Source organism: Mesocricetus auratus, unplaced genomic scaffold (genome assembly GCF_017639785.1).
Source record: "Mesocricetus auratus isolate SY011 unplaced genomic scaffold, BCM_Maur_2.0 Super-Scaffold_15014, whole genome shotgun sequence".
Lineage (NCBI taxonomy): Eukaryota > Metazoa > Chordata > Mammalia > Rodentia > Cricetidae > Mesocricetus > Mesocricetus auratus.
The window spans coordinates 18,670,762-18,697,242 of record NW_024429186.1 but is presented as its reverse complement, the minus strand read 5'-3'; the positions used below and the strand labels follow the sequence as shown (position 1 = coordinate 18,697,242).

General features: G+C 47.5%; 2 protein-coding genes and 1 long non-coding RNA gene across 4 annotated transcripts in view; 1 reads left to right on the top strand and 2 right to left on the bottom strand.

Moving 5' to 3' along the window:
- Positions 1–1,552: 1,552 nt before the first annotated feature.
- Positions 1,553–6,490, bottom strand: LOC110340621. Of its 2 annotated transcripts, XR_002382418.2 has the most exons (4): positions 6,379–6,490; positions 3,805–3,877; positions 3,404–3,447; positions 1,553–2,908 (listed from the first exon to the last, which is right to left on the bottom strand). It is a non-coding gene; the product is annotated as an uncharacterized LOC110340621 (long non-coding RNA). The 2 variants fall into 2 exon arrangements; XR_005876184.1 differs by lacking the exons at positions 3,404–3,447; positions 3,805–3,877; positions 6,379–6,490 and adding an exon at positions 4,592–6,313.
- Psmc1 (proteasome 26S subunit, ATPase 1) lies at positions 6,439–17,280 on the top strand. Its single transcript, XM_040742635.1, has 11 exons — positions 6,439–6,518; positions 8,385–8,438; positions 9,103–9,199; positions 10,414–10,538; positions 10,807–10,992; positions 11,176–11,304; positions 12,274–12,370; positions 12,953–13,142; positions 13,882–14,033; positions 15,023–15,177; positions 16,958–17,280. The coding sequence occupies exons 1-11, from the start codon at positions 6,516–6,518 to the stop codon at positions 17,090–17,092; spliced, it is 1,323 nt and encodes a 440-aa protein (XP_040598569.1). The 5' UTR covers positions 6,439–6,515; the 3' UTR covers positions 17,093–17,280.
- A 2,349-nt stretch (positions 17,281–19,629) lies between these two features.
- Positions 19,630–26,481, bottom strand: part of Nrde2 (NRDE-2, necessary for RNA interference, domain containing) — a 37,589-nt gene continuing 30,737 nt past the window's right edge. The window contains exons 11-14 of the mRNA XM_005068411.4: positions 25,054–25,979; positions 23,992–24,130; positions 20,231–20,302; positions 19,630–19,860 (exon numbers count right to left, since the gene is read on the bottom strand). Of these exons, the coding sequence (XP_005068468.1) occupies positions 19,735–19,860; positions 20,231–20,302; positions 23,992–24,130; positions 25,054–25,979 (1,263 nt within the window). The 3' untranslated portion in view covers positions 19,630–19,734. The remainder of the gene's footprint in view (positions 19,861–20,230; positions 20,303–23,991; positions 24,131–25,053; positions 25,980–26,481) is intronic.

Genomic DNA, 26,481 nt, shown 5'->3' with positions numbered 1-26,481 from the left:
ACCCCAGTGTCTTAGTGGAGCCACAGACTCAGAGGGACAGTCATGAGAGAGGCAGAGGACCTTTGAGTCAACTGCGTGCTGTTCTAGGAGGGTCACCCATGGCTTTCTTGAGAGCAAGCCCAGCCCTCCTGCTGACACACACTGCAGAAAGGTAACACTTCCTTAAGAACCAAGTCTTGGGGTGGGGGAATGTCCCCTCATTATCTTGGTTGATTTCAATTGTCCAAAGTGACTGCTCCTCCAACAATTACATTAGGTTCTGTCTGTAGACTCCACTGGGGATGTCCACGTGGCCTGTCTCTGACGTTATGACGTGTGAGTGACCTCTCATGACCCCTACCAGTCCCTCCCCCTGACTCTCAGCCCTCTGCCCGCCAGGGTTGCAGCAAAGTCTCCTGGTTGGGCTCCAGCGACATCTCCAGCAGCTGCTTTGGGTGGTTCCCACTTGTGCATGACAAGTGACAGGTGTACAGGAAGCCAGCAGCTGCCATCTCCTCCCACTGTCACCATGAGCTGTCACAGATGGCCAGGACAGTGAGAGCCAGGGAGCAGGCTCTCTGGCCCTGGGAGTCCCTCACTTGAGTTCCCAGAAGCACCTCTCATGCAACGCCATGTGGCACACACTGGTCTGTAATATGAACCTGTATCAGGGAGCAAGGCACCAGCCCCTTTCTTAAGGGAACCCCAATATCTAAGGGTGCGTCTCCTTGAGTCTCACTCATGGAACAAGCAGATAGGGCAAGGAATCCAGAACTTTCTGTTTCTGTGTGGGCCCTTCTCTTTCCTTTGGTGTGTGTGTGTGTGTGTGTGTGTGTGTGTGTGTGTGTGATGTATGGTGTAGGAGCACGTCTGTAAGGGTGTGCACACCTGGATGTATGTGTACAGAGGTGAGAGGAAAACATTAGGTATCCCATCATTCTCCACCCCATTCCTTTGAGGCATTCACTGAATCTGGAGCTAGGCTAGTAGTATCCAGCAAGCCCCAGTATCCCCCCAACATTCACAGATTCCTCTCCATTGTGAATGTTCCTAAACACAGGTTTAATACCTTAGGCTCCACCCCAACCAGCAGAACAGCACTTTGTGGGATGTTTCTTTACTGGTGAGAGGTCACCTGTGAGGTGGTGACATTGCTTGATTCTCCTGTGCCTACAGCAGTGCTTGGCATGGAGGAGGCTCTCAGCACACACTTATTAAATGTCAATCTTTTTAAAAGCCCAAAGGAGAGTCTCTAAAAAATACTGAGGCATCAGGAATAACCAAGCATCACAATGGAACACGTATGCCAGAATAAGCTGCTGGCGGTTCCAAAGGGGCAGCCACAGGGGGATGCCTTAAAGGTGACAAGGAGAGAAATATCTTACAGCAGGTATTTCCAAGAAATGGTCCTTGGTCACAGGATTATAACGGGGCATCTGCCTGAGGCTGGGTAGACAGGTGTTGGGCAGCTGCCTTTTCAAGTATTCCTTGAATGAGGCTGCATGGAATTCCTCCATGCAGGCTGTAGCTCTGACAGAGTGCTTTGCCATGGTGACTATCTATCAGGCCACCATGCCTATGATGTCTCCTTTATTTACCTTCCTTTTGTTACATATGACACAAAGATTCCATTTTGGTTTTGACAACTTTCACTTTTCATGCAGTGAGACAGTACTGGCAAGAAATTGTTTTCAAAATATAGCCAATAGCATGGAGGAACTATTTATAATTTGATACTTCAGTTAGAAGCAGAAAATCAGGCTGGGGTGATGGCCTGGTGGGAAAAGTGCTTGCCACACAAGCATGAGGACCTGGATCTGGACCGTGGCATCCATGTGAAAAGTCCCCGCATGACAGTGATGCCTGTAATCCCAGTGCTGGGGGGTCGGGGACAGGAGGGTCCCTGGGGCTTCCTAAGCAGCCAGTCCAGCTCAACCAGAGAGCTAGCTTCGAGGTCTCAAAAACACACAGTGGAGAGGGACTGAGAAAGAACACAAAACATGTTGCCCTCTGGCCTACAAAACACACCAAAGAGAGAGAGAGAGAGAGAGAGAGAGAGAGAGAGAGAGAGAGAGAGAGAGAGAGAGACTGGGTGTGTTAGTATGTGCCTGTGCTTCTACACTGAGTCAGTTAAACTGAGAGTATAAAGCTACCCTGGACTGTATAATGAGATCTGTCTCAAAAAAGAAAAACCGAGGGAGGGCTGTGCTACTACATAGCATGGTTACTATAACTGTTTATTACACAGCTGGACGGAGACTGCTTAAAGGAACACACCAGACCGACCCAGGTGACCTGGGTGTGGTAGCACAATGGCTGCCTTCTGTCCTCTCAATTATGCATTTAAGTTTCCTTTAGTGGACCTGTGTAGCTGCTAGTGTACAAACAAAGGTTTGGGGCTTTATTTTTGGCAAGCAGAGTGGAGAGAATGGAAGTCTACTGTATCTTCTGAGGGGTCTCCTGCCTCGTGAGAGTCCTTGGGGATCACTGAGCTGTCTACACCGAGCAAGACACCCCATCACCACTAAGCAAACTGATGGGCGACACCAGATGCCTGAGTTGGGGGTTCCAGAGACAAAGAGGATGGTGGGATACAGTGACGAGAAAATTGGGGTCGTTTGACCTGCTCAGCATTAGTGGTCCCAGCCAGGAAGAGCCTGGACCAGGACTGAAGGATGAGGAAGGGGGCCGACTCCAGAAGCCCAGCCCAGACACAGGGTCTGAGCATGAGAGAGGGCAATACCAGGTGTCCTAGTTAGGATTTCTATTGCTGTGAAGAGACACCATGACCACAGCAACTCTTAGAAATGAAAACATTTAACTCAGGCTGGCTTACAGTTTCAGAGGTTTAGTCCATTATCGTCATGGCGAGAAGCATGGCAGTGTGCAGGCAGACATGGTGCTGGTGCTCATAGTCCTACATTGTGATCTGCAGGCAATAGGAAATGAACTATGTATCACACTGGGCATAGCTTGAGCATATAAGACCTCAAAGCTTGCCTCCACAGTAACGCACTTCCTCTAAAAAGGCCACACCTACTCCAACAAGACCACACCTCCTAATAGTGTCACTTCCTGTAGGCCAAGCATTCAAACACTTGAGTCTATGGGGCATTCCTGTTCACACCACCACAAGAGGCCTCTGGACTAAAGGGCTCAGGGTCACAGGGACAAAGAGTGGATCAGGGAAGAGAGAGCTCCTGGGGCCCCTGGCAGCCCAAGAGCAGAGAAGACTCCAGAACCCCAGCCTCCCCAACCCCCCCTTTTTTTTTATAGTTTCCTTTGTGGAGGTCCTGTCCTGGAACTAGCTGGACCTGGAACTAGTAGACTTGGCTAGCTTTAAACTCAGAGATTCACTGTCTCCCTCCCAAGGGCTGGAATTGGGATTAAAGGCATGTGCACCAGGCATTACAAAGCCATTTACCTGAGCCAGTGTTTGGTTGTGGTGCGCCCTCTGCTGATAAGTATCTGAAATGCAGGCACCAGGAAAATAAATTCTCCCACAGAACATGTGTGGACAACAGTATAGCCAGAACTCTGAAGTTGGGGTTTACTTAGGATACCCGATTAACATGTCAGGTAATTTTGTCCAAAATACATTTACAGGAGTGCATATAATAAAAATATCAAAATGTTTTAGTCCCAAACATATAAAGTGAATACTAAAATTGCCCCAGACCCCTTTCAGATACTGTGTCTGTCTGCAATCCTAGGCCTCTTATAGTGAGATGGAGGCAGAAGCAGAAGAGTCCACCATAAGCATGCGGGCTACCTAGCCTGGAGCACGCTATGCAGCGGCAGGAAACAAGAGAGGCCCTGCCTTACTATGTGGAAGGCAGGCACCAGGTCCCAAAGGCCGTCCTCGGACCCCCACGTGCATGCTGTGGCATGGGCACACCTGCAGACACACAGAGACGCAAGCGAAAAATTTTTAACTTTGTAAAAAAAAAAGCATACAGTATATGGCATTAAAGTACATGCATAAATTATGTGATATTTAAAGCCATGCAAGAGCATCTATTTCTTTCACTGTTAGTCATTTCTATGTGGTTACGGGTTGAGACCCTTCCAACTAGCTTTCTGAAATACACAGTGAGGTAGAATGCTTTCCTTTCTTGTATGAGGCTCTGGGACTGAGACCCAAATGAAGAAAAAGTAGCCCTGATAAAACATTCCAGTGGTTTCTGCTTTGATTATAGGTGCATGCCATCACCCCTGGCCAAGTTCATTTTTACCTCACAACTTCAACTTTAATCATCAAAGTAAGAGGGGGACTCCAAACTCCTTTCCTGTGTGCTAAGGAAGCCATTGTTTTCTAAATGCAACCAAAAAGATTATATATGTGATATTATATATACATATATATATATAATATAAATTTTGTGGAGTAATCTATCCCTGTGTCACTAATCATCTCGCTTAGGTCCTTTTGTTCTACCTGGATAGAAATCACACATAGGTAAGGAGAAACACTTTGTTTGCTGGCTTCTGGCAGATTTTGCTTCCCAGTGGACAGCAGCAGTGGGCAGCCCAGCAGACAGGTGGCAGCGGTGGCAGATGGCGCCCTCTAGTGTTCTGGCCTTGCTACGGTCTTGGCTAGTGAGAACCTTACCTCTGCAAGTCACAGCTCTTGTGTCCTAGGACATCAGGACCGCCTTTGGCTGCAGCTGGCTGGGCAACTTCCAGGTGAGCCTCCATGCTGGGACACCTCAGCAGCTGACAGCATCAGTGGCCGTATAGCTCCACTGTAGACCTCAGAAGCCAGGGTTCCTTAGGGCTTACACCAGCCACTCTTAAAGCCTGGGGCATCTGAGACCGTTGGCCCTGAACAAGGGACAGCTCTCTGGCAGCCAGCACCGTAGTGTCTCTGCGATGTCCCTCAGCTCTCCTCTCCTTGCCAGCTCTCTGCTCATGTCACTCTTCTCCGGCCTCCGACTGCTGACAAAGTATTCGGCTGCCCGATACCAATTGCTCAGCTGTCAGTGGTGAGATCTAGGCTGTGGCTGCCACTGTCGGTCCACAGCTCTGCTGTTTCTGCCGTTTTTCTCTGTGTGTTACCAGTTCGCATCTCCAGCCCCTTGAGAGTACATTTAGCTTCCTTCCTTTACCGCTAAAGCCCGCAAGAAAAGACCACTCAAGCGAAGACTTTGGTTGAGCCTAATGTTACCACATCCGGTGGGCAGCACAGGGGAGTCTCTATGAGTCAACTCAATGAGCAGGCTTGGAGCATAGAAATAACGAAGGAGGTTAGGATAATCAGAAGGTTTGTGTTGGCACCAACCACCTTACCTCTTTAACGCCCATCTTACAACAGTCCCTCTGCTAGACCCTCGGGGAAAATGAGCCCCCTCTGGCCTGAGTTAGAAATAATTGCAGGGTCATCCGGAGTTCATTGAGGTAAAAGCCAAAAGTTTGGTACAAAGTGTTTCAAACAACCAAGGCAACCGGCTGTGATTGTGTACTGTTTTCTCAAGGTGTCTGCGGAGTATTCAAAATACCTAGTGAATCTGGCTGTTTGACTAACAGCCCATTGGTTCAGAGTAGCCAGGGCACCAAGGCAGAGCCTGGTTAGCTGCTAATCAGGGAGTCAGATTTCCTCTCCCCAACCCTCTCCTTACTTAGCAAAAAGAATATAAGGAGTACGGGCATTAAGAACTTAAAGAACTTTTCACTCAGTGTTTTTAACGCTAATAACACTAATTAACGATAATACTTAAACACACCTGGCCAGGGTCCCAAGAGTGGGTGACCCTCCTCAGTGTCACTTGGACTCTGTCCATTTTCAGTGTCCTCACTGACTTTGTTAAATTTCTAAGAATTTTATTTATGTGTACATGCGTGCGTTTACATACCACGTACTTGCAGGTGCCCTGGATGCCGGAAGAGGGTGAGGGATCCCCTGGAATTGGAGTTACAGGGAGCTGTGAGCCACCCCATTGTGAGTGATGGAACTGAACTTGCAAGAACAGCAGTTTTCTTTTCTTTTTCCTTTCTTTGTTTTGATTTTGGTTTGGTTTTTATTTTGTTTTTCGAGACAGGGTTTCTCTGTCCTGTAACTCGCTTTGTAGACCAGGCTGGCCTCCAACTCACTGATATTCTCCTGCCTCTACCTCCCAAGGGCTGGGATTAAAGGCGTGTGTCCAGCCTACACATCAACTTTTCAGTCCCAAGTACGATTCCAATTCTTGGCGCAAATACTTCTTTCTGTCTATAATTTTTGCGTAATTTAATTATTTTTAAGTTTCAAAACTGCCCCAATTCTATGACAACAAAGATCACTGTCTTAAGTTACTGACAATAGCCCTACATTAGCTATTCACAATTCCCTCGAGTAAACTACTTTTAAGCTCTGCCCACAAGTGTTTAACCCAATCCCTGTGCAAAACAACGGCGACGAACCCTTCGCGCTCAACGTCTCCTGGGAGGGAATTGGACCTCACAGTCTTCCGTAGATTTTTCTTAGTCACTTCCGCTTCTGACGGGCTCGTTTCGGTGGATGCACTTCCGGCGGCGGAGGCTCAGGCGACTAGGGAAAGATGGTGAGTGACTCAGGGTTTCGGCCGGTGGTCGCGGGCACGGAAGGGGGGGGGAGGACGAGGCGACGCGGCCCGGGCCTGGGCCCCTCGGCCATCGGAGGAGCGGGGACGCGGGTCGTGCTCCTCGGCGGACTCAGGCGGGCGGGCGAGCGAGCGGGACGGACGGCGCCCCGCGCAATCACGGGGACAGACCCGCTGGGAGCCGGTCGAGCAGAGGCTGAGGGGCTGGAGCCGAGCGGGGCAGCCCGGCCGACGCGGGTGACAGCGGCTGAGCCACGGAGCCAGCGTAGAACTCAACCCGCCGACGCCTCGGCGCTCTCCGGTTCGATTTGTGGGGCCGGAGTCCGGGCTAGGCACGGAGGGTACCGGGGGAGCACGGACGACGACGTCGCTCTGCCCCCCGGGCCCCTTCCATTCTAGAGGAGGGAGACAATAGCCGTGCCAGGGAGCAGGGCCAGGCCGGCCATCATTACGTGACTGGTTTTGTTAGGGTGTCCGCGAAGGACCCCCGAGGGCGTGAAATCTGAGGAGTGAGGGAGTAATCCGTACTAGTCCCCGAGGGAAGCAGGGGCTGGTCAGAGGGATCAGAAAATGCCAAGGACCTGAGACAGCCTTGAGGTCAGCCTGAGCTGCACGGCCCTGCACCTGGATGTGGGTGAAGGCCAGAACCCGCCAAGGTCCTGAAAAGTATTCTGAGCATGCGCCAGACATTCCCCCATAGTTCTTATTTCTTAGAACAGCCTCGAGGATAATTATTGATATCCCCGTTCGAGTAAGGAAACTGAAATGCATTAAGTGGCCATTGGTGGAACACAGATCCTGTCTTTGGTGGAGCAGTTAAGAAACACCCAGGGTTTGCTATAGAGAAAGACCGCAGTGTGAATTCTGCACTTATATCTCACAAACTTTGTGACAATACGCAAAGTCACTTAACCTCTCTGGACCTTGGTCTCTTTATATGTAAATGGGGGCTAAGAATTAATTGGCTCGAGGGTTAAGAGCACTTACTGCACTTCCAGAGAACACAAGTTCTGTCCCCAGCAGCCTGTCAGGAAGCTCACAACAGCCAGTAGTAACTCCAGCTCCAGGAAATCTAACACCATCTTCTGATATCCTGGGACACCACACACACACACACACACACTTTTAAGAAAAGGAATCTCTTTTTAAAACCAAATGAGATAATATTCCAAGAATGCTTCACACAGTGCTCAGCATATTTTAAGAACTTTATAAAGTGTGTAACTCTTCTTTGAGACCAAGAAACATGTAAGATGTCCCAGAGATGAGGAAAATGTCTTCCACTGGAGCCAAACTGGAAAGGTTTGAGAATGGTAGGTGAACCTGGGAAGGCTAGGTGTAGCCAGATTGGCAAAGGCTGGGCTTACTGAGCTAAGGCCTATACAGAACAGCTGGTGGGTTTGGGGGAGGATTGACGGATCAGCTGATGGTTTTAGAGGTTAATCGCTCTCTCCTGGGAGGCTGAGGGCCAAATAAGAAGGCATGGCCTGGAGGAGAATGGGTGCGGGCGTGCGTGCGTGCGTGCGTGTGTGAAGATAGAGACAGAAGTGTGAAGAATACGACTGGATTGGATTGAACCAACACAGTAAAGCTACAGTGACAATATTTAAAACCCTGACCCAGTGGTCTATCGTTAGAACTTAATCCATAGAAGTGCTAAGGGTATATTTGGCTGGGAAGGAGCTGGAATCATCCACTAAAGGACACCAGAGGAAGAGCCTGACTTTCCACGGCCAGATGGTCTATAATAGTGGAACCAGAATTCAGATTCCACAGGCCTTATTCTCAGACCTGTCAACAATGATTGTTTTCTGAATTGATGTCTTTTTTTTTTTTTTTTTTTGACAGGGTCAAAGTCAGAGTGGTGGCCATGGACCTGGAGGTGGCAAGAAGGATGACAAGGTAAATAAGAAGCAAGATATTTACATGTGGAAACCACCATTGGGTCTCAGTGAGTTCTTTGTGAAGCCACAAACTCTAAAAGCAGAGAGATGTAGTAGTTATTTCCGTAACCCAGTTTACAGGTGGATCACCTCTTTCCTGTTTTTGAGAAGCTTATTGGCCTGAGTTGATGATTTTTAAAGTATGAACATTGTGAAAGTTTTAAAATAGATGCCTAAGTGTGTAGCATACTGAGGTGTGAGAAGTGCCGAGCCTCACCTTACTCAAACTTTTGGCAGGTAACTAAATTCTGACCTCGACTTACTGAAAAACCTGAGTCACTGCCATTTCTCTAAAGAGATTACATTTACTCGATGCAGTAAAATCTCAGAGTGCAGGAATGTGTGATGTGATTTAGGTGCAGGTTGAATTTATATATGTAAAATAATCAAAAAGAGGCCATCAGTGGGAGGGGTGGTTATGGGGATTGGAGGGATGAGAGAGAAGGGGGAAATATGTAACTATATTTAATTTTTTTAAAGTATTGATAAAAAGGACAATTATTTTAAATATCCTGAAAAATGACATTTGTACCCACTAGAAATAGATGATACCAATACAAAAATAAATGTACATTTTGTGATTTCCATGTGAATTCTTTTTCCTGCTCTTGTAAAAACTCAAGGACAAGAAAAAGAAATATGAGCCTCCCGTCCCAACTAGAGTGGGGAAAAAGAAGAAGAAAACGAAGGGACCAGATGCTGCCAGCAAACTGCCACTGGGTAATGCGCTTGCGCCTCTTCTGTCTTCCTAGCTCCCAGGAAGCCACTCTGCATGAAGCACAGAGTATAAAGGGGAGGCAGGGAGTATCGGGAAGACTGCAGCATTAGCGCTGTGGTTATAACCCATTCTACTTAGCTCCTGTGGAGTCTTCCCTGGGTTGGTGCAGAAATTATGTTTTATCTTAAAATGCAACATTACATGAGTGTGTCTCATGCTAAGAGGTCCCGTCCAAAGTGCACTGTGGAGCACGTCTTTAACCCAGCACTCAGGAGGCAGAGACAGGCAGATAAGTCACTGAGTTGTAGACCAACCAGGACTCCATATAGAGACCCTTTCTCAAAAAAAGGAAGGAAGGAAGGAAAGCCCATTCATTGTCCTTAAATAGCCAACCCCTCTGAAGTATTAAAAGTGGAAGTCATTTATTGCTTTGTAATTTTACAGGGGGCACACACACATGCTACAGTGTGTGTGTAAGGGTTGGAGGACAGCTTTGGGGAGTTGGTTCTCTCTTGTCACTTTTCTGGGGGTGGAACTTTGGTCATTGGGCTTGCACAGCAAATGCCTTTACCTACTGAGCCTTTATCTTGATGATCCTCTTGCCTTAGCTTCCCAGGTGCTGGGATTAAGTATGCCGCACAATGGAAATACAATTGAACTACAAATACAGTCTCAGAAACATCTTCATTCTAGAAAATGAAGTGTTACGATATTAAAATTTGGGTTGTGTGAACTTGTTTCCTCTTTATTAGGTTGGGTTTTTTTTCTTTTTTAAGATTTATTTTATGTGTATGAGTGTTTTGCCTGCCTGTGTATATGTGCACTGTGTGTGTGCCAAGCACATGGTTTTGGGCTGCCGTGTGGGTACTAAGAACTGAGCGCAGGGCCTCTGGAGAGCAGCAGATGCTCTTACCGCTAAGCCATCTCCTCGGCTCCTTTATCAGTGTGTGCACAATGTGCTTGCATGCACACTTGGATGCAGTTGTGAGCGTGTGAAGGTCAAAGCACAGCTCACAGGACTCAGTTCTGTCCTTCCACCCTGTGGGTCTGAGGGGCAGAACTCAGGTCTTCAGGCTTGGCAGCAAGCCCTTTAACCACTGAGCCATGTTGCCAGCCCCGAACTTAGTTTCTTAGTGGCTTTCTGATGAGCATAAAGTAAAACTTTATTGTAAATTTCTAGGTTCCAAATATAGTATGCCTTATTTTTTAATTGTAGTAACACCTCACACTCAGTGCCGCCTGAAGTTACTGAAGTTAGAGAGAATAAAAGACTATCTTCTTATGGAGGAAGAATTCATTAGAAATCAGGAGCAGATGAAACCGTTGGAAGAAAAGCAAGAGGTAAGTGGAGAACTCTGTGTAGCTGCCTTCTTTACTAAGTGGGTGCAGTTTAGAGCTAAAGCTGTCATCAGGTGAGAGTCATGTGAAAAACCTGGGCAGCCTCTTACTGAGTAGCATACCTGTAACCCTGACAGCAAGGCGGGGCAGAGACTAGAGGGCCCCGGGAGCTCAGATGCAAACACAGGCAGCATTTGCTGCTTTCTAACTGGCAGACAGGAAGTCATCTGCTTAAGGTTAATGTGCTTTCCCTACCTGGCTTATTATTTAGGAGGAAAGATCAAAAGTGGATGATCTCAGGGGGACCCCCATGTCCGTAGGAACCTTAGAAGAGATCATTGATGATAATCACGCCATTGTGTCCACATCCGTGGGCTCGGAACACTACGTCAGCATCCTGTCATTTGTGGACAAGGATCTTCTGGAGCCAGGCTGTTCAGTCCTGCTCAACCACAAGGTGAGTTGCTGGTCTTTAAGGAAACCCTCAGGAATATGACCTTCCTCTTAGACCTGGTTGTTTGTTCCGGAAGTGCATCACCACAGCACTCACAGGAATGGGGAGAAAGATACTGTAACTGGTACTGCGTGTCATAAGTGGTGAAAGGGCCTCACAGTCACATTAAGACTTGATCCTTTGTAGGTGCATGCTGTGATTGGGGTGCTAATGGATGACACAGACCCTCTGGTCACAGTGATGAAGGTGGAAAAGGCCCCCCAGGAGACCTATGCAGATATTGGGGGACTGGACAACCAAATCCAGGAAATTAAGGTATGAAAAGGACCAGCTATGGGTTTCCAGACTTGGTCTCCAGCTTTCCTGTTTAGGATGCTTTGGAGTTGTTTTTGCATGTTTATTTTTCTTTATTGATTAATTCCAGCTGTGTACTTTTATGTGTTCTGTGCTGTTAAGAACCGGAAATCACAGTAAACTGTGTGATAGGCCTGCCATATTTTTTTTTTTTTTTTTTTTTGGTTTTTACGAGACAGGGTTTCTCTGTATTGTTTTGGAGGCTGTCGGTCCAGCCTGGCCTCGAACTCACAGAGATCCGCCTGCCTCTGCCTCCCAAGTGCTGGGATTAAAGGCGTGCGCCACCACCGCCCGGCGGCCTGCCACATTTTTAACACTTTGCATACTTAATGTTGAATGAATTTGTGTGAGGACATGATGTTCCTAGCTGTGCTTACTTGTGCTGTTATATGGAGGTGTAACAGCAATGCTCACACAAATGCTGGGGCCTAGGACAGAGTGGTCCTGGAGCCTGGGGAGAGAGGTAGTTAGTCAGTGACTATGGCCCAGTGCTCTGCTTGCTTTCCCATAGGGAAGGCAGTCAGGGCTACCACAGGTCTCCACTGTGGACCTCTCAGACAGCTGGACTGGGCACATAATGTAATGCCCTGTGCTGGGAGGACATCTTTCTAGGTTCTGGCTGTAGTTTAATCAAAAAGGGTGAGTTTTAGCCCACTTCAGCCTTACTTTGCTCCAGAATGTCTTAAACAATGCTCAAGGCTGACTTCTGGAAAAGAAAAGAGAAACAGCATGGCTTAGAAAGGGAAGGCATATAGAGCTTCAATGATACGCATGTCTTCTTAAGCATGCCTTAGCCCGCATGGAAGTCCAGTGTATTTCTTTTAGAAGAGTGTGATTTCTACTTATTTTTGTGGAAAGCAAGATATTTTCTTTCATGTCAAATAATGCTAATAACTTCAGTTAGACTTTCATTTTGCTTCTTCTGTGTAGGAATCTGTGGAGCTTCCTCTTACCCATCCTGAGTATTATGAAGAGATGGGGATAAAACCCCCTAAGGGGGTCATTCTCTATGGTCCACCAGGAACAGGTATGCCATGTGGGACACTGTAGACACACCACTCTCTCTCGGGCAGCAATGGAGATATCAGACACCACAGTTCTTAGCTTAACTCTGGGGCTGGGTGGAGGGAGAGGTGGAACATATTGCTTAGCATGCAAAAGCCACTGGTTCAGTCCAGCAAACCAATACCACCCCTTATACACACACACAACATAAACAAGTTCTCAATCTTGGTTGACCGTGTTGGTCCCAGCCTCAAAGACATGCATACATTCATCTAGAACGTGGCCAAACCTTGGACCCGTAGTGGAGATGGCGTTTCAAGGTTATTCTGAGGTATTTGGATCAGGTCTATTTACTGGTGCAGTAGTACTAAGTAAATATTTGCTAGATAATGATAGAAATGCATTTTATCATCATTTAATTCATTACCGGTAGTTGTCCTAAGCTGTAAAGGTCAATACATTATTGTGATAACTTTAAGAAGAATTCAAAGTAGTCAAAGTTAGCACCAGACAGCTTCTGGTATGTGTCCATCCCTTAGGATGGAGGTTCTTAACAACAGTTACATAGTTTTCTCCTTTGTCTTATTCTTTTTACCCAAAATAGGTAAAACATTATTGGCCAAAGCAGTAGCAAACCAAACTTCAGCCACTTTCTTGAGAGTGGTCGGCTCAGAGCTTATTCAGAAGTACCTCGGTGATGGACCCAAACTCGTTCGGGAGCTCTTCCGAGTTGCTGAAGAACATGCACCATCCATTGTGTTTATTGATGAAATTGATGCCATTGGGACCAAAAGGTAGGCTTGCCCTGAACTGTTGTATGTGATAAACAATGGTAGGTCCTTGCTGTGCGCCACCTCAGGGTGCTTTGCTCTCTGACCTCCATGGGCCTTAAACACCCACCCAGGCAATGTCTGGAAACAGATCATCTGTGTCATAGCACTTGCATGGAGCCGGACCATCCCGACTCCAGAGACTCGCTGTAATGATGGCAGTCTCTGCCCTCCAGTTAGTATGTTGGGCCATCAGGCACCAAACGGAGATAGGAAAAATGGCGCTTGAGGCACAGAGTGGCTGTGCAGATACGTGATCTGTAATGGTTGAAAAGTGTCGTCTCTGCTGCTGCAAACAAAACACCACAGTTGAGTTATTTAAAAAGGCAAAAGCTTGTTTTCCCTCTATTCTGGAGCCATGATGTTTAAGATCAGGACACTAGCTATCATCTGGGCTGCTTCTGTCCAGGGTCTTGCTTTTTCTCGGTCCTCCAGCACCCAGCCGAACATCAGAGAAAGGGGGCCTGTGCCAGCTCCCACCACCAGGCCTTTTAGAAGGCGCCAATCCCGTATCCATCAATGTGGCCATTGTTAGATGGAAACTTTGAGAGGCAAGTCCCCGCCAAAGCACGGATGCTGACACTTTTGCTACGGTGATAGGAGAGGCCTTTGGGCCAAGAAAAGAATGTTGAGTTCCATGCTGCATGTTTGCTGTGCCTGTCCTTTTAACAGAATAGCTGGGTCATTTCTTCTCTTTCCAAAGATATGATTCAAACTCTGGAGGTGAGAGAGAAATTCAGCGGACAATGTTGGAACTGTTGAACCAGCTGGATGGATTTGATTCGAGGGGAGATGTAAAAGTTATCATGGCTACAAACCGAATAGAAACTTTGGATCCAGCACTTATCAGACCAGGTCAAATTTGCTTTTGTTTCCTTGTTGAATAATTAATGAGTTTGTGCTTTGGGGGGTGTTATACAACAGTACACAGAATGGCAAATACTATTGTGCAGCATAATTTACCATAAACACATCTCCTTGATTGGAGAGATGGTCTAGTCAGAAAAGTGCCTGCCTGTCAGCAGAAGGGCCTCAATTTGATCTGTGGAACCCACATATAAAAGGTGGGTGTGATGGTGTGCTGCTATGATCTCCGCACTGGGGAACCAGAGACAGATAGGGGGTTCACTGACTGGCCAGCCTACATAGTAAGCTGCCTTTGGCAAGCTCCAGGTCAATGAGACACTGGTCTCAGAAGACAAGGTCATGGGCCAGGCGGTGGTGGCGCACACCTTTAATCCCAGCACTCGGGAGGCAGAGGCAGGCGGATCTCTGTGAGTTTAAGGCCAGGCTAGACCGACTGCCTCCAAAACAATACAGAGAAACTCTGTCTCGTAAAACCAAAAAAGAAAACAAGGTCATGGGTATCTGTGGTTGACCTTATCACATGTATAAGCATGAGTTCAAGTCTGTCTCCGTAAGATCTGGCTAGAATTAACCTCTGCAGCTTGGCCCTTCCCAGTCTAGTTTTACACTGTGATCCTTTCCTCCCCATACTCAATTTCTAGCCTCCAGCACTTGAGAGTCATAGGCCATGATTTATATTTACATTCTGGTAGCACCGGAAGCCATAATTTGCTGCTAGCTTCTGTGACGTTTCTAAAGTAGGTCACCAAATGCCGTCCAAGATGTCCCTGTGTTTATTCCTGAAGTTAAAAATCAGGGGCTTTAAGTGGGGTGGGTTCAGATGTAGACGTTCACAAAGCACAGAAGTGATGTCTATTTTTTAGGGTTTGGGTGTCATCCCTATATTGTTGTCTGACACCTGTGGGGATGGGCTAAGACTCTGAATCAGGATCGAGTCTGTGTCTGGATGGAAGTGGCTGAAAGCTTTGTCCCTGCAGGCCGCATTGACAGAAAGATTGAGTTCCCCCTGCCCGATGAAAAGACCAAGAAGCGCATCTTCCAGATTCACACAAGCAGGATGACCCTGGCTGACGATGTGACCTTGGATGACTTGATCATGGCAAAGGATGACCTCTCCGGGGCTGACATCAAGGTGAGTAACTGGGTGGGCTTGCCTCTGGGAATTTGACCTCTTGGGAAAGACTGCAAACTCTGGAGGTGGCAGTTAGACCAAGTGCGTGGATACCTAGGTCTTACTGACATAGTCAACCTTGTGGGGTTAATACTACATCCAAATGGAAGGTTTGCTTTGTATTCGAAGTCATTAAATGACCCCTGTGGCCCCACAAGGATCAGTCACTAACATTGAGTTTGCAGCCCACTGCACCAGGCCTGAGTGACTTGCTCAGGTGAGGCAGACTTGGCCCTTAGTCCTCTCTCAGGGAGGAGTCTGCTGGGAGAGGTCACCCCAGAGCTGCAGAGGGCCCCCACATTGCACTTTTACCCCCACCTTGTGTTGATGGGTACTTGATTTTCCCTGTTGGTTTTGTTGTGAATATGAGTTGATACGTTTTTCCTCAGTTGCCCAGTCTTTATATCAAGGTTTATGAGCAATGTGTGGGGCAGGCTCCTTCATTCAAGGAGTGGGATCTTCCTCAGCATGGGTGCCTTGGCTAGGTAGAAGTGACACACACGGTGCTTTTCTGGGCCAATGCCTACACTGAGGTTAAATAGCTTAGATTGCTTTTTAATTGTACCACATGAACTTTTTAAAGATTCATTTATTTATTATGTATACAGTGTTCTATCTGCATTCATGCCTGCAGGCCAGATAAGTGCATCATATCTCATTATAGACAGTTGTGAGCTGTCATGTGGGTGCTGGGATTTGAACCCTGGTCCTCTGGAAGAGCAGCCAGTGCTCTTTACCGCTGAACCATCTCTCCAGCCCTACATGAACTTTTCTTAAAATTTTTCAAGCACTCAGAAAAGTTGCAATGCCAGCATATGTATACCCACGTGCCCACCACCTACACTTAAATGGCTAACCTTTTCTTGTCCTCATCCACACCTGCTTTTTGGTTGAACCATTTAAAAATAAATAATCGGATGGCCATTTCCACAACTATTTTCACTTAGTTATTTTGTTGGTTTGTATGTTTGGGGGTTGTTGGTTTTGTTTTTGTTTTTTAATTTTTAATTAGGTGTGTCTGTGTGTGGGAATGTGCACAGGCGTACAGGTGCCTGCAGCGGCAAGAAGAGGGCATCAGATTAGCTGGAGTTACAGACAGTTGTGAGCCTGTAGTGGGTTCCAGGAACCAGACTCAGTCCTCTGCAAGAGCAGCCTGCATTCGGCTCCTTAGCCATCCCCCCAGTGCCTTGGATTGTATTAATACACGTGTTACAAGGGCTCTTGTTTCACTTTTGGCAAGAACTACTAAGAAAACATATTAGAATAATTATTCTATGCCAACATATCTGATGGGAATATGTGCTCTGCCTGTAAGTAAATTCCCTGCCTTTGGCATATCACTTTCTCCATCTCCTAGAAATATCTTTAAGGAAAGTGAAGCTACAAGAATTTAATGACTAGGCAAACCACAGTTTGTCTCAGAACTCCACATCCCTAGGCCAGTCGACTCCCTAAAAGTCTTCCCAGTTATAGTCTTGGATTCTTTCAGAAATTATGATGCATGAGACATTTAAAAAATAACCTGATCCCAAATGAACAACTTGTGTTTTGTCTGTTTTATAATTTATTTCAAAAATCTCTCTCTGAATTCTGTAAGATAAAAATAAGTGTTTCAGGCTGAACATACTGTTCTTTTTTTGGTTTGGTTTGGTTTTTTGAGAGAGGGTTTCTCTGTGTAACCCTGGCTGTCCTAGAACTCTGTAGATCAGGCTGGCCTGCCTCATACTGTTCTTTCTTCCAGGCAATCTGTACAGAAGCTGGCTTGATGGCCTTGCGGGAACGCAGAATGAAAGTTACAAATGAAGATTTCAAAAAATCTAAAGAGAATGTTCTCTATAAAAAACAAGAAGGCACCCCTGAGGGGCTCTATCTCTAGTGACCCACGGTTGCCTTCAGGGAAGTTGATGAATTTCCCCCACCTGGGAAGATGGGAAGCTGCCCCAAGGAACCCATTTCCCAGTGAGTTTTGCTAGTCAAGGGCCTATCTTCAAGGATGCCGTGCAGGGTTGGTCATCGTGTTGTGCTACTCTCTGCTCCCAATAAAGGGTTGTCTGGTTTGCTTTCTATTGCTGTAATGAACATCATGACCAAAACCAACTCTGGGTGGGGGCAAGAGCTTATTTCATGTTATGGTCTTTCTTGATGGGAAGTCAGAACAGGAACCTGGAAGAATGCTACTTCCTGGCTTGCTCTATTTGCTCTCTTAGACACTCCAGGACCACCTGCCTAGGGGTGGCACCACTCTCAGTGGGCTTGGGTCCATTAAGAAATGCCCAACAGACCTGCCTGTAGTCCCATCTGACAGGGGGGGAAGAGACATTTCCTCAGCTCAAGTTCTGTCTTCCAAATGCCTCAAGTATCTGTCAACATAAGCAACATTCCACCACTGCTCTGTAGCCACAGCTCCCCGCAGCAGACAGGAGGGTCCTGCACCAGGGAAGTTTATTGGCAACCTTGTGTCCAAAGCCATTGCCTCAGACAAGAGCCATGGGGCCAGTGATCTTTGAATAGTAAAGGCTACGTTAATGTGTCTGTTTTTAGGAAACCAATTTCCTCTGTGGGCCAGTGGGCAATACATGTTCCCAAGAGGCTGAGGATCCCTAAAAGCCAGTGAAGAACCTTGCCCCAATGGTGCCTGCCTTTGTTCCGGGTTCAGAAACCTCAGCGCTTTGTATTTCCTTTCTAATAAGATGGTTCCTCAAAGCCACAAAAAGCAGCAGGTGGCCTGTGGGGAGAAGGCATATTCCTTTTCTGTTGTCACCATGACTCAGTTTAAACAACACAAATTTATCTCAGTTTACAGGTCAAAAGACCACCAGAAAGTTAGAACCTTGGTGTCCACCGCACTCCTTTCTGGATGCTAAGAGGACGAAGTTTCCTCAAGGTCCAGGTTGGCAGAATTCAGCTCCTTAGAGCCACAAGGCTGAGGCCAGCACTTGCTGTCAACTGAGGACCTTTTGCAGCTTGTAGAGGCTATTCTTACTCCTGTACCCCAGACCCTTCCATCCTCAATCCATCTTCCTGTTGTCTGCCCTTTCTATGTTCCTTTGTCACTTTTCAGACAGTCTTGTGACAAGCCTACTCACATAACCCAGGACAGCCTTCCCACTTTATTTGTTCTGCCTGCATGTATGCCTGCATGCCAGAAGAGGGCACCAGATCTCATTATAGATGGTGTGAGACACCGTGTGGTTGCTGGGAATTGAACTCAGGACCTCTGAAAGAGCAACCAGTGCTCTTAACCTCTGAGCCATCTCTCCAGCCCTCTTGTTTTTGAGAGATTTGTATAGCCAGACCAGTTGACCTCAAGTTCAGAGATCCACCTGCCTCTGCCTTCTGAGTGACAGGACTAAAGGCCTGTACTAACATTGCCCAGCTATTTGGAATTCTATTTTTGTTAAGACAAGAACTTAATATGTAGCCCAGGCTGGACCTGGACTTGTCAATCTGCCTCTGCTTGGATTATAAGCATCTGACACCATCCTTGATTAGCCTTCCATAGGTTTTTGCAGGTTTCAGATTTAGGGTGTGGCTATCATGGGGTGGAGACCAAAAGGCTACAATACATGGGTAGCCTGTGCAGAGTGGGTACAGTTTGTGTGGAGATGGGGTGTCTATGAGAAGCTACACAGCATCAAAATTCATCACTGAGGATGCCACCTGGCTGACGTTGAAGGCTAAGAATGAGAAATGTGTACTTGGCAGAGTGAGAAGCACCCACAGGACAGCACAAGGTCCTATATCTAAATCCCAGTATACGCAGAAATAACTAGTATTAATAGAGGCAAAGGCAGGAGAAGCAAGAGTTCAAGGCCAGCCTGGCTCTAGGGGACTGTTTCAAAAGGTCAGAAGAGATCCTGCACTCCTGCAGGCATCGCTGCTGTAGATACAGACACGCCATCCTACAGGCCAGTCCAACAGCGGAAAGGCTGTGCTTGAAGCCCCCCAATAAGAAGGGACTGCATTCCCATTGCTGTCATGATCAGAAAGGACCTCTTCACGAGGCTCAGGTCTGCTGGGAACAGCTATGTCATGGTTCAGACTGCTCTAAGGTCACAGCAAGCTTCCTGCACAGGGTGCTGGTGCCCTGCCCGAGGGTTTCCACAGTACTGAGCAATGAGCACCTGGATTCTGATAGAGAGCAGCTGTGAGCAGTACCCAGGCTCACCCAAGGGTCCCCATGTATTCTGCTAGTCACCAGAGCAAGACAGGAAGCAATAACCATCTACTGTGCTGGACGGAAGACAGAACAATGTATCTCTGCTTATCAACCCAGGGAAAGGGGGAGGAGGTCTCCATGGCACTCTGGAGTCAAAGGCCTAACTAAACGAGGATCATGGACACATGCAGCGTGACAGACCACTGCTGACTGAGTGAGGGCTGAGCAGAAGAAATAAGCTGCACACACACATCTCAACCACAAAAGGTTTATCACTGGCATGACTCCATCTATACATATAGTTGGTTACATATATAATATGTAAAACAGTAAGTCCGGCTGCGGCTCTCCTGAGCCCCCTAGTCCTCCAGCAGTAGTTCCAGCTCCTCCAGGGGCAGGCGTACACGAAGCTCCTTCTCAGTCATCACATCCAGGATCTCTTGCAACTCGTCTGGGAAGTACTCCATGGCATCCATGTACAGCACCTAGCAGCAAAGAAAGACCAACACTGGCCGTGAGCATGGAGCAAAATCAAGGAGGGTCTGTCCCAATGAGTCCCATCACTCTCCGTCCTGCTGAGACTTGCCTAGCTCAGGCAGCTCTGCATGTCCAGGGAAAACTGCAGACGGCAGTAAATAACAGTGGAGCAGGCACTACGGTTCACCCTCAGTTTGGTTTCCCAACCCTCTTCATCTGGGTAGGAGGGGCATCTGGAGTGGTGGGGAATGTTGGGAAAGCACCATCTCGGGACAGTGTCACTAGGAAACGGCCCCACAAGGCCACATCCTGACACTGCTAGGCAGAGCTGGCAGGAAGGTCCCTGGGAAGCTGAAGATAGCACTGTTTAAAGCTTACCTTTGCCCAAGGACAGCTCTGGAGTGCCTTGTAGAACACACCTTTGCTTCTCTCCTTGTTTCCTAAGGAAACCTGAGTTAGGAAGAAAGATCGTGTAAGGTGGGCAATGGAGGCAGGGAGGCTAAGGCTACAGCTACAACGCACACAGTCTGCACGTGCCCTCAGACACTGAGGCTGACACCATCTTGACAAACCATAGGATGCTCCCAGATGCCAGAGAATGCTCTGGCGCCCCAACTGTATTGGGTTGTTTGACACAGTTAACTTCTGAAACCTTGGGTCTCCTTTTTACCACTACCGTGTCTGGGTATTAGTGATAGTGTTTTGGGATGAGACATGTCCATGAGGTGAGGCTGACGTCTTCATATGCATGGAAAATGATTCTGCTACTTTGTGAAAATTATCCTCAGAGACCAAATAACTAGGATCCCTGGGTATCTAGTTACATCATTTCTCTGGAAGACCTTACAAGACAAGCATGATGGTACATCCACATGGGGAGGCTGGAGCAGGAGGTAACAAATCCTAAACCAGCCTGGACTATGTTAAAAGACTGGATCTAAAGTAAAACAATGAATAGACTCAAGACAAATCTGCCTATTGCTCACTAAAAGTATAACTTTGTGGGTGGGGGGAAGGCCTCTCATGTAAGAACTGCTCTCTAGCATTTCCTTTCAAAGTCGCCACAGAAGCTGCCTTCCTCTATCAGGTATGGAAGGACCCAAAGCCAGGTGAGAGCCTGGTAGTAACCGCTTTCCCTCCATGATGTCATAGTCTAAGGTCTAGCCTTGTATATATATACCTGCCTCTCTTAGAGGCAGCTGGCCTGTCTTGTCACACCAGCCGTTTGTACTTCTCACTTGTAGTTACCTGTTTCCAGCTGGCTTTATATCACCAGTTCTGTAAGTCCTACTAATACAACTACAGATAGCAGCTCTGATGTGTGTGTCATAATAAAGATTGCCTAAGTTGCTCTTTAGGGGCTCGAAGGTCATTTTTGATAAGGCCATGGTTCTTCATGAGTCTCTTAGTGTGACCTTGGACATCAGGATGTTGAAAACAGTCCAGCCCTCAGGCCACACTTTCCCATTTTAAGAACAGTATCCCAGGGAGAACTGTGAAGTCAGACTGCACACATGCAGACAATACAGCACCTTCCCCATGCAGCAGGTCCCCATGTTTCTTAACCTCCTGAATATCCTGAGCCCCCATCCTAGGGAGGCTGGTTTGAGATGTGTGTCTCCTTTGTCAGTGGGCAATTTCTCTTTAGAAAAACTGGATGGGAAAAACAGATGGACCTGCTTGGCACACTACCCGTCTCCCAGTATCTGATTCCTTCTGGAGCGGGAGGAAAGGAGACCTTACACAGAGGCTCGACCTTCCAGCCCAGGAACCAAGACATGATGCCTAAAGCAAGTCACCCCTGAGCAGCACACATTCTTCTCTGTACCGGTGGCAGCTACCGGCAACAGTAACAAATGTCACTCTCAATTTCTAGAAGTTAACTAGGGTTTAGCAATCATCCTTCAGGCCTTCCCAACTGATGTGTGTCACCTTTGATGGGGGACACGTCTCTCAGAAAATCAAATGGACAAAACCTTTATGCTTTTGCAAAATTTGAGTCTTATCCCAGTTCATACACATCTTGCTACGGTCTGTTATGTTAACTCATGTCATTTTTTTAAGCAATTTACAAAAACTGACAGCCGCCCTCCCCAAATAAGATTCACCCCTCTATTACTTCCTGTGTAACTTCCTGAGAAGAGACTGATGTTCAGAAGGGGTTTGTCCTTCGTGTTAGGAGGAAGGCTGAGCAGTCTTCCTCTCCCACCACTGCCCGGCAGATGAAGGCCTTTCTAATGGTCTAACGTCTGTGAGCAAACGAGATGAACAGTAAACTACCTGGGAGGTAAGGAAAATCTAATGGGGAAAATCAGAAACGCCACTGCTCCTCATAGTGAGACTTCCTGCACTGTGCACAACTGGTCCCATAACGGCTGACTGGTTTATCTACTTAGATGTCCTTCACTACTGTGTAGGAAAGCAACCAGAGTCTTGGAGGAAACTGTCACTTTCTCAACACCGCCACCAGCTTGGCTCAAAGTGCTGATGCACAGAGTAGCAGCTGGAACACCCCTCAACTGAGGCTGCCATCTGCCGAAGTGCAAGCTCCGAAGCAAAGCTGAGCTACTTTGACTCCTTCCCTTCCTAACCCACCAACAGTAAGCTTTAACATCCTCAATATTCCTGCAGGGAAAAGGTAAGCATCCAGTATGCCTGCATACCATCCAGAGGCCCCGGTATACAAGCAAGCAAGCAAGCCACTCTCCGATGGCCTTTCACAGCAGTCTCTCCCACCCTGACACTTGCCGGCCACACCTTGTAACTGAGCTTTTTCTATTGTAGTTAATTAACAAAGTCCTAGGAGCCCACCCAGCTGTCTTAGACACACTGTCAGGCAAAGTCACTGCTCTAATCAGTCCTTGGTTTTTAACACAACCTCATCAAAGATACAAATTCCTTAAGGGCCAGACCTTTCTTTTCAAGTCAACAGCAGATTTTTGTGCAAACCTGGCTCACTGCAGTCTCAGTAAAAATTCTGTCATCTGACCTTTCCCTGTGTTCACCTGAACACTTGGGATGGGAAACTAGCAACTGCTAAAGCTAAAGCTTCTTCCATTGCTTGGAATGTCTGAGGGAGACAGGCAAGTTGGGGAGATTCTCCTGCTAGCTCTATCAGGCTGCCAGCCAGTCAAATGAGGAACAGCACAAACACCATTTCTGCACACAGCCCTCTGTTCCGAATAGGATTCAGCCCCAAACCTGGGCTCTGGCTCTCAAGAGCTATTGTGAGTGTGGGGACACAGTTCAGCTAGTAAAGTGCTCATCCTAGGAGCACAATGATTCCCAGAACATTGTGTAAAAAGACAAACAAAAAAACAATGCTAGTGTGGTGGCACAGACTTGTTAAACACTGGGGAAGCAGAGACAGGAGGACCTGGGGCCTCAGGCCAGCAGCCTAGCCTGTTTGGCAAGTTCTAAGTCATGTGTGAAAGACCCTATATTTCAATGTGAAAAGGGGGGGGGATGAATAGCACCTGAGGAATGGTGCCCAAGGTTAGCATTTGACTTCCATATACAACACACATGAACACACACACCCATGGGAACACATCTAGACACAAAAAATGACTTCATGAAGACGAAGGCACAGACCCTGGTGATGATGATGACTGACAACTCTACCCCTAAGAATGTGCCATTTTCTCCGAATGCACCGAGCTGTCCTGGGTAACATGTCCTCTGGGTCCCTCGGGCTTCAGTCCTGGGCTGATGGGTGCAGAGATCAGGAAAGGCACCCACGTGACTTCTAAGGACTAGGTCAGATTGTCTTCCTCCCCCTTCCTCTCTAGTGGTGCTGGAGACTGACAGGGCCTGCGCGTGTCCCACTCAAAATTTCACATTATTCACTGAACCTTGTCTTTAATAACAAAGCCGATAAATACCAGGAAATTCTGTCATAGAATGGAAGAATGCCAGCTGCTTTGAAATGAAAGGTCCTGAATATTTCCCAAGCTACAGTTTTTAAAGTCAATTCAAAGAAAGCAACAGCCCAGTAATTACTCTTGAATTCCATTCTTACACTACAATATCTTGAAGGAGAGGACACTGACAACTTCAGGTTTTTTTTCTACCTACAAATTTAGACACAGGGCTTTGACAAAACAAAAAACAGAGAGTCAAAAAAAATATTTTCTTACCAAAAATTTCAAATACATCCTCCACAGTAGGGGGCACTGGCTGCCCTTGTCGCTCCGAATTGCATTTTCAAACAAGGCCCTGATCCGATGCGTGAGGCCTGTCTCCGGGATGGTGGCATGAACCTCTCTACCACCTACCCTGTAAGGAAAGAACTCCGGTCACTCTAAGACACGTTCTGTCCCCAACAGCACAGCAGGAAAACAGACTTCAGCAATGACAGAGGTCAGCAGCACCCATCTCATCAGGTCAGAGCCTGCCCAGGAATCATACACAAACCCATCCTGTTAATCAGAATGCAAAGTCCTCCCTCAGGAGGGAAAAGACCTTTCCGTTTAAAATAGACACAACTCAGGTGCAGTGAACAAACTATCAATCAATGGGAGAAAAATAATCCAAGCAAAATGAGGTATCGCTAAAAGCAATCCTAATGTCTATGAAGCAGCAGCAGATATTCTAGAAGGAACAATGACCCCTAAGCTGACATGTTTCCTGGATGATCATTTAGCTATGGCAAAGACGGTAAGCGGAGCACGATGCCATTCTCAAAGGCTGCCAGAAGCTCACAGCCATTGTGTTCCCTCTTCAAGCCAAGCACGTGCTGCACCAGACCTGAGAGAAAACCCTACCAGGTCAGTTCTTCCATGATTCCCATCTGACAGAAGACAAACTGTCCAAGACATGAAGTGCTGCCCACTGTCACCCAGGTGGCAAGCGACAGAACGCGCACTTGAGTCAGAGCTAGTCTCTACAGTCGGTGCCTGACAGCACAATGCTCTCGTTACATCTCCTCACACACACCAGAAGCCAAGGGCAGGTCCAGGCCTGGTGAGGGAAGACAGTCGCCAATGATTCTGAGGAGGATGGAGCTACTTTTAAGTTTACTCTTTTCAGTCTGTTCCTGGGAACATCTGCAGCAGCGCAGGTGTGGTAGGGCCTGTGCCATGCCCACTTCTACATGCCTGAGACTTGGCCAGGGGCTGGGGACACAGGAGCCACCCCATAAAGGATGAGCCACCCTATAAAGGTCTGTGAGGCCCGTGCATGAGACTGCCAGTAATTACCTCTGAACAGACTCCACCAGTCCTTTCCTCATCTTCTCAGCTTCGATTGCAAACAATCGAGGCTCCAGGTGTTTAGCAGACGTGGCGACTCCATCCAAGAACCTCCTGGTCTTGTTAGCACTGTGGGACTTATTCTGAATCTGTACATACGCCCTCCAGAGAACCTGATTGCCTGGATACAGCCTTAGGGCCTCTGCCAGCGTCTCTCGGAGGGGAGCCAGAGGGTACACACTAGTGTTCATGTGGAATCGCAGCAGACTTGTATGCATCAGGGTGACAGCTTCCAGAACACTGTTCACACTCTGGGAGCTGGCACTGTCCTTGGGCCCAGGGCCTTCTGGAAGAACAGAGCCCTTCAGCTTGGCAAACACCTGTCCATAGATGTGCACAGCAGCATCGATCCCTACAGTCAAATACTGGAAAAGCATGAAGCATCTGACCAAGCTACCCAGGCAGTCCAAGGACTCTGCAGTATCGGGGCCAGAGGCACAAGTCTGTCCCAGACAGTCCTGCAGCGCGTGTTCATAAGCCTTTCGGGCCTTCAGAACCTGTGTGGCCATGACCTGCCCAGTGTAGGGACCATAGGGGCTGCTCTCAGTCAGTCGAGTTAACACATGGACAGCTCGGCCTGTGGTGGCACCTCTCGAGTCCGGCGACAGTTCCATCTCCAGCTCGGCATAAAGCAGACTGAGTTCACAGAGTTCACGGTCCTTCAGCTCACTGCTGCCTGCCATGCTGAGTGCTGTATCGAACACTTTTCTGGCATCCTCTATGTTGCCAAGCAACCACTCCAGGTGTGCATACTGCTTCCAGAGGCAAAAGTTGTTGCGGTTTTCTGGCTCTTTGAGTAGATTCTTGGCTAGTTTTTTGCAGTTCTTTCCCTGAGATTTTAATCGCTTCTTTTTGGTGTGTAGACACCAAATGACCTATAGCAAAAAGAAAAGAACAATGCTGGGTCCCCAAGCACTTTCTTCATTCTGTCAGGTGGAGGCGGCACTGGCAAGCAGCAGTCCCACGCCGCCTCTGTCAAATCTGGCTAACACCGGCTCCCTGAGCTGGCAATGCAATCGGGGTTTACCATGGCCACAGGTGCCACCATGAACACCACCAGGTTTTCACTTGAATTCCCAACTAGCAGATCCAACCCTCGCCAAACACTCAGCTCCAAAGAGATGGGCCACACTTCCCTTTTGTCCATAGGCAAGAGCTCACTGCAGGTGAGTATGATGAAATACACTGTGACCCCATGTCTCCCTTCCACGTTCTAATAACTCAATCAGTAACACTTTTCAAAGACAATTTTCAAACAACCTGGTATGTATAAATTGCAGATGGTTTTAGAACCTACATATTAAAAAGACATGAGGTAGAGGCGGGGGTTCCACCAACAGCTTGGAGGGGAAACGGTAGATATGATCTAAATGCACT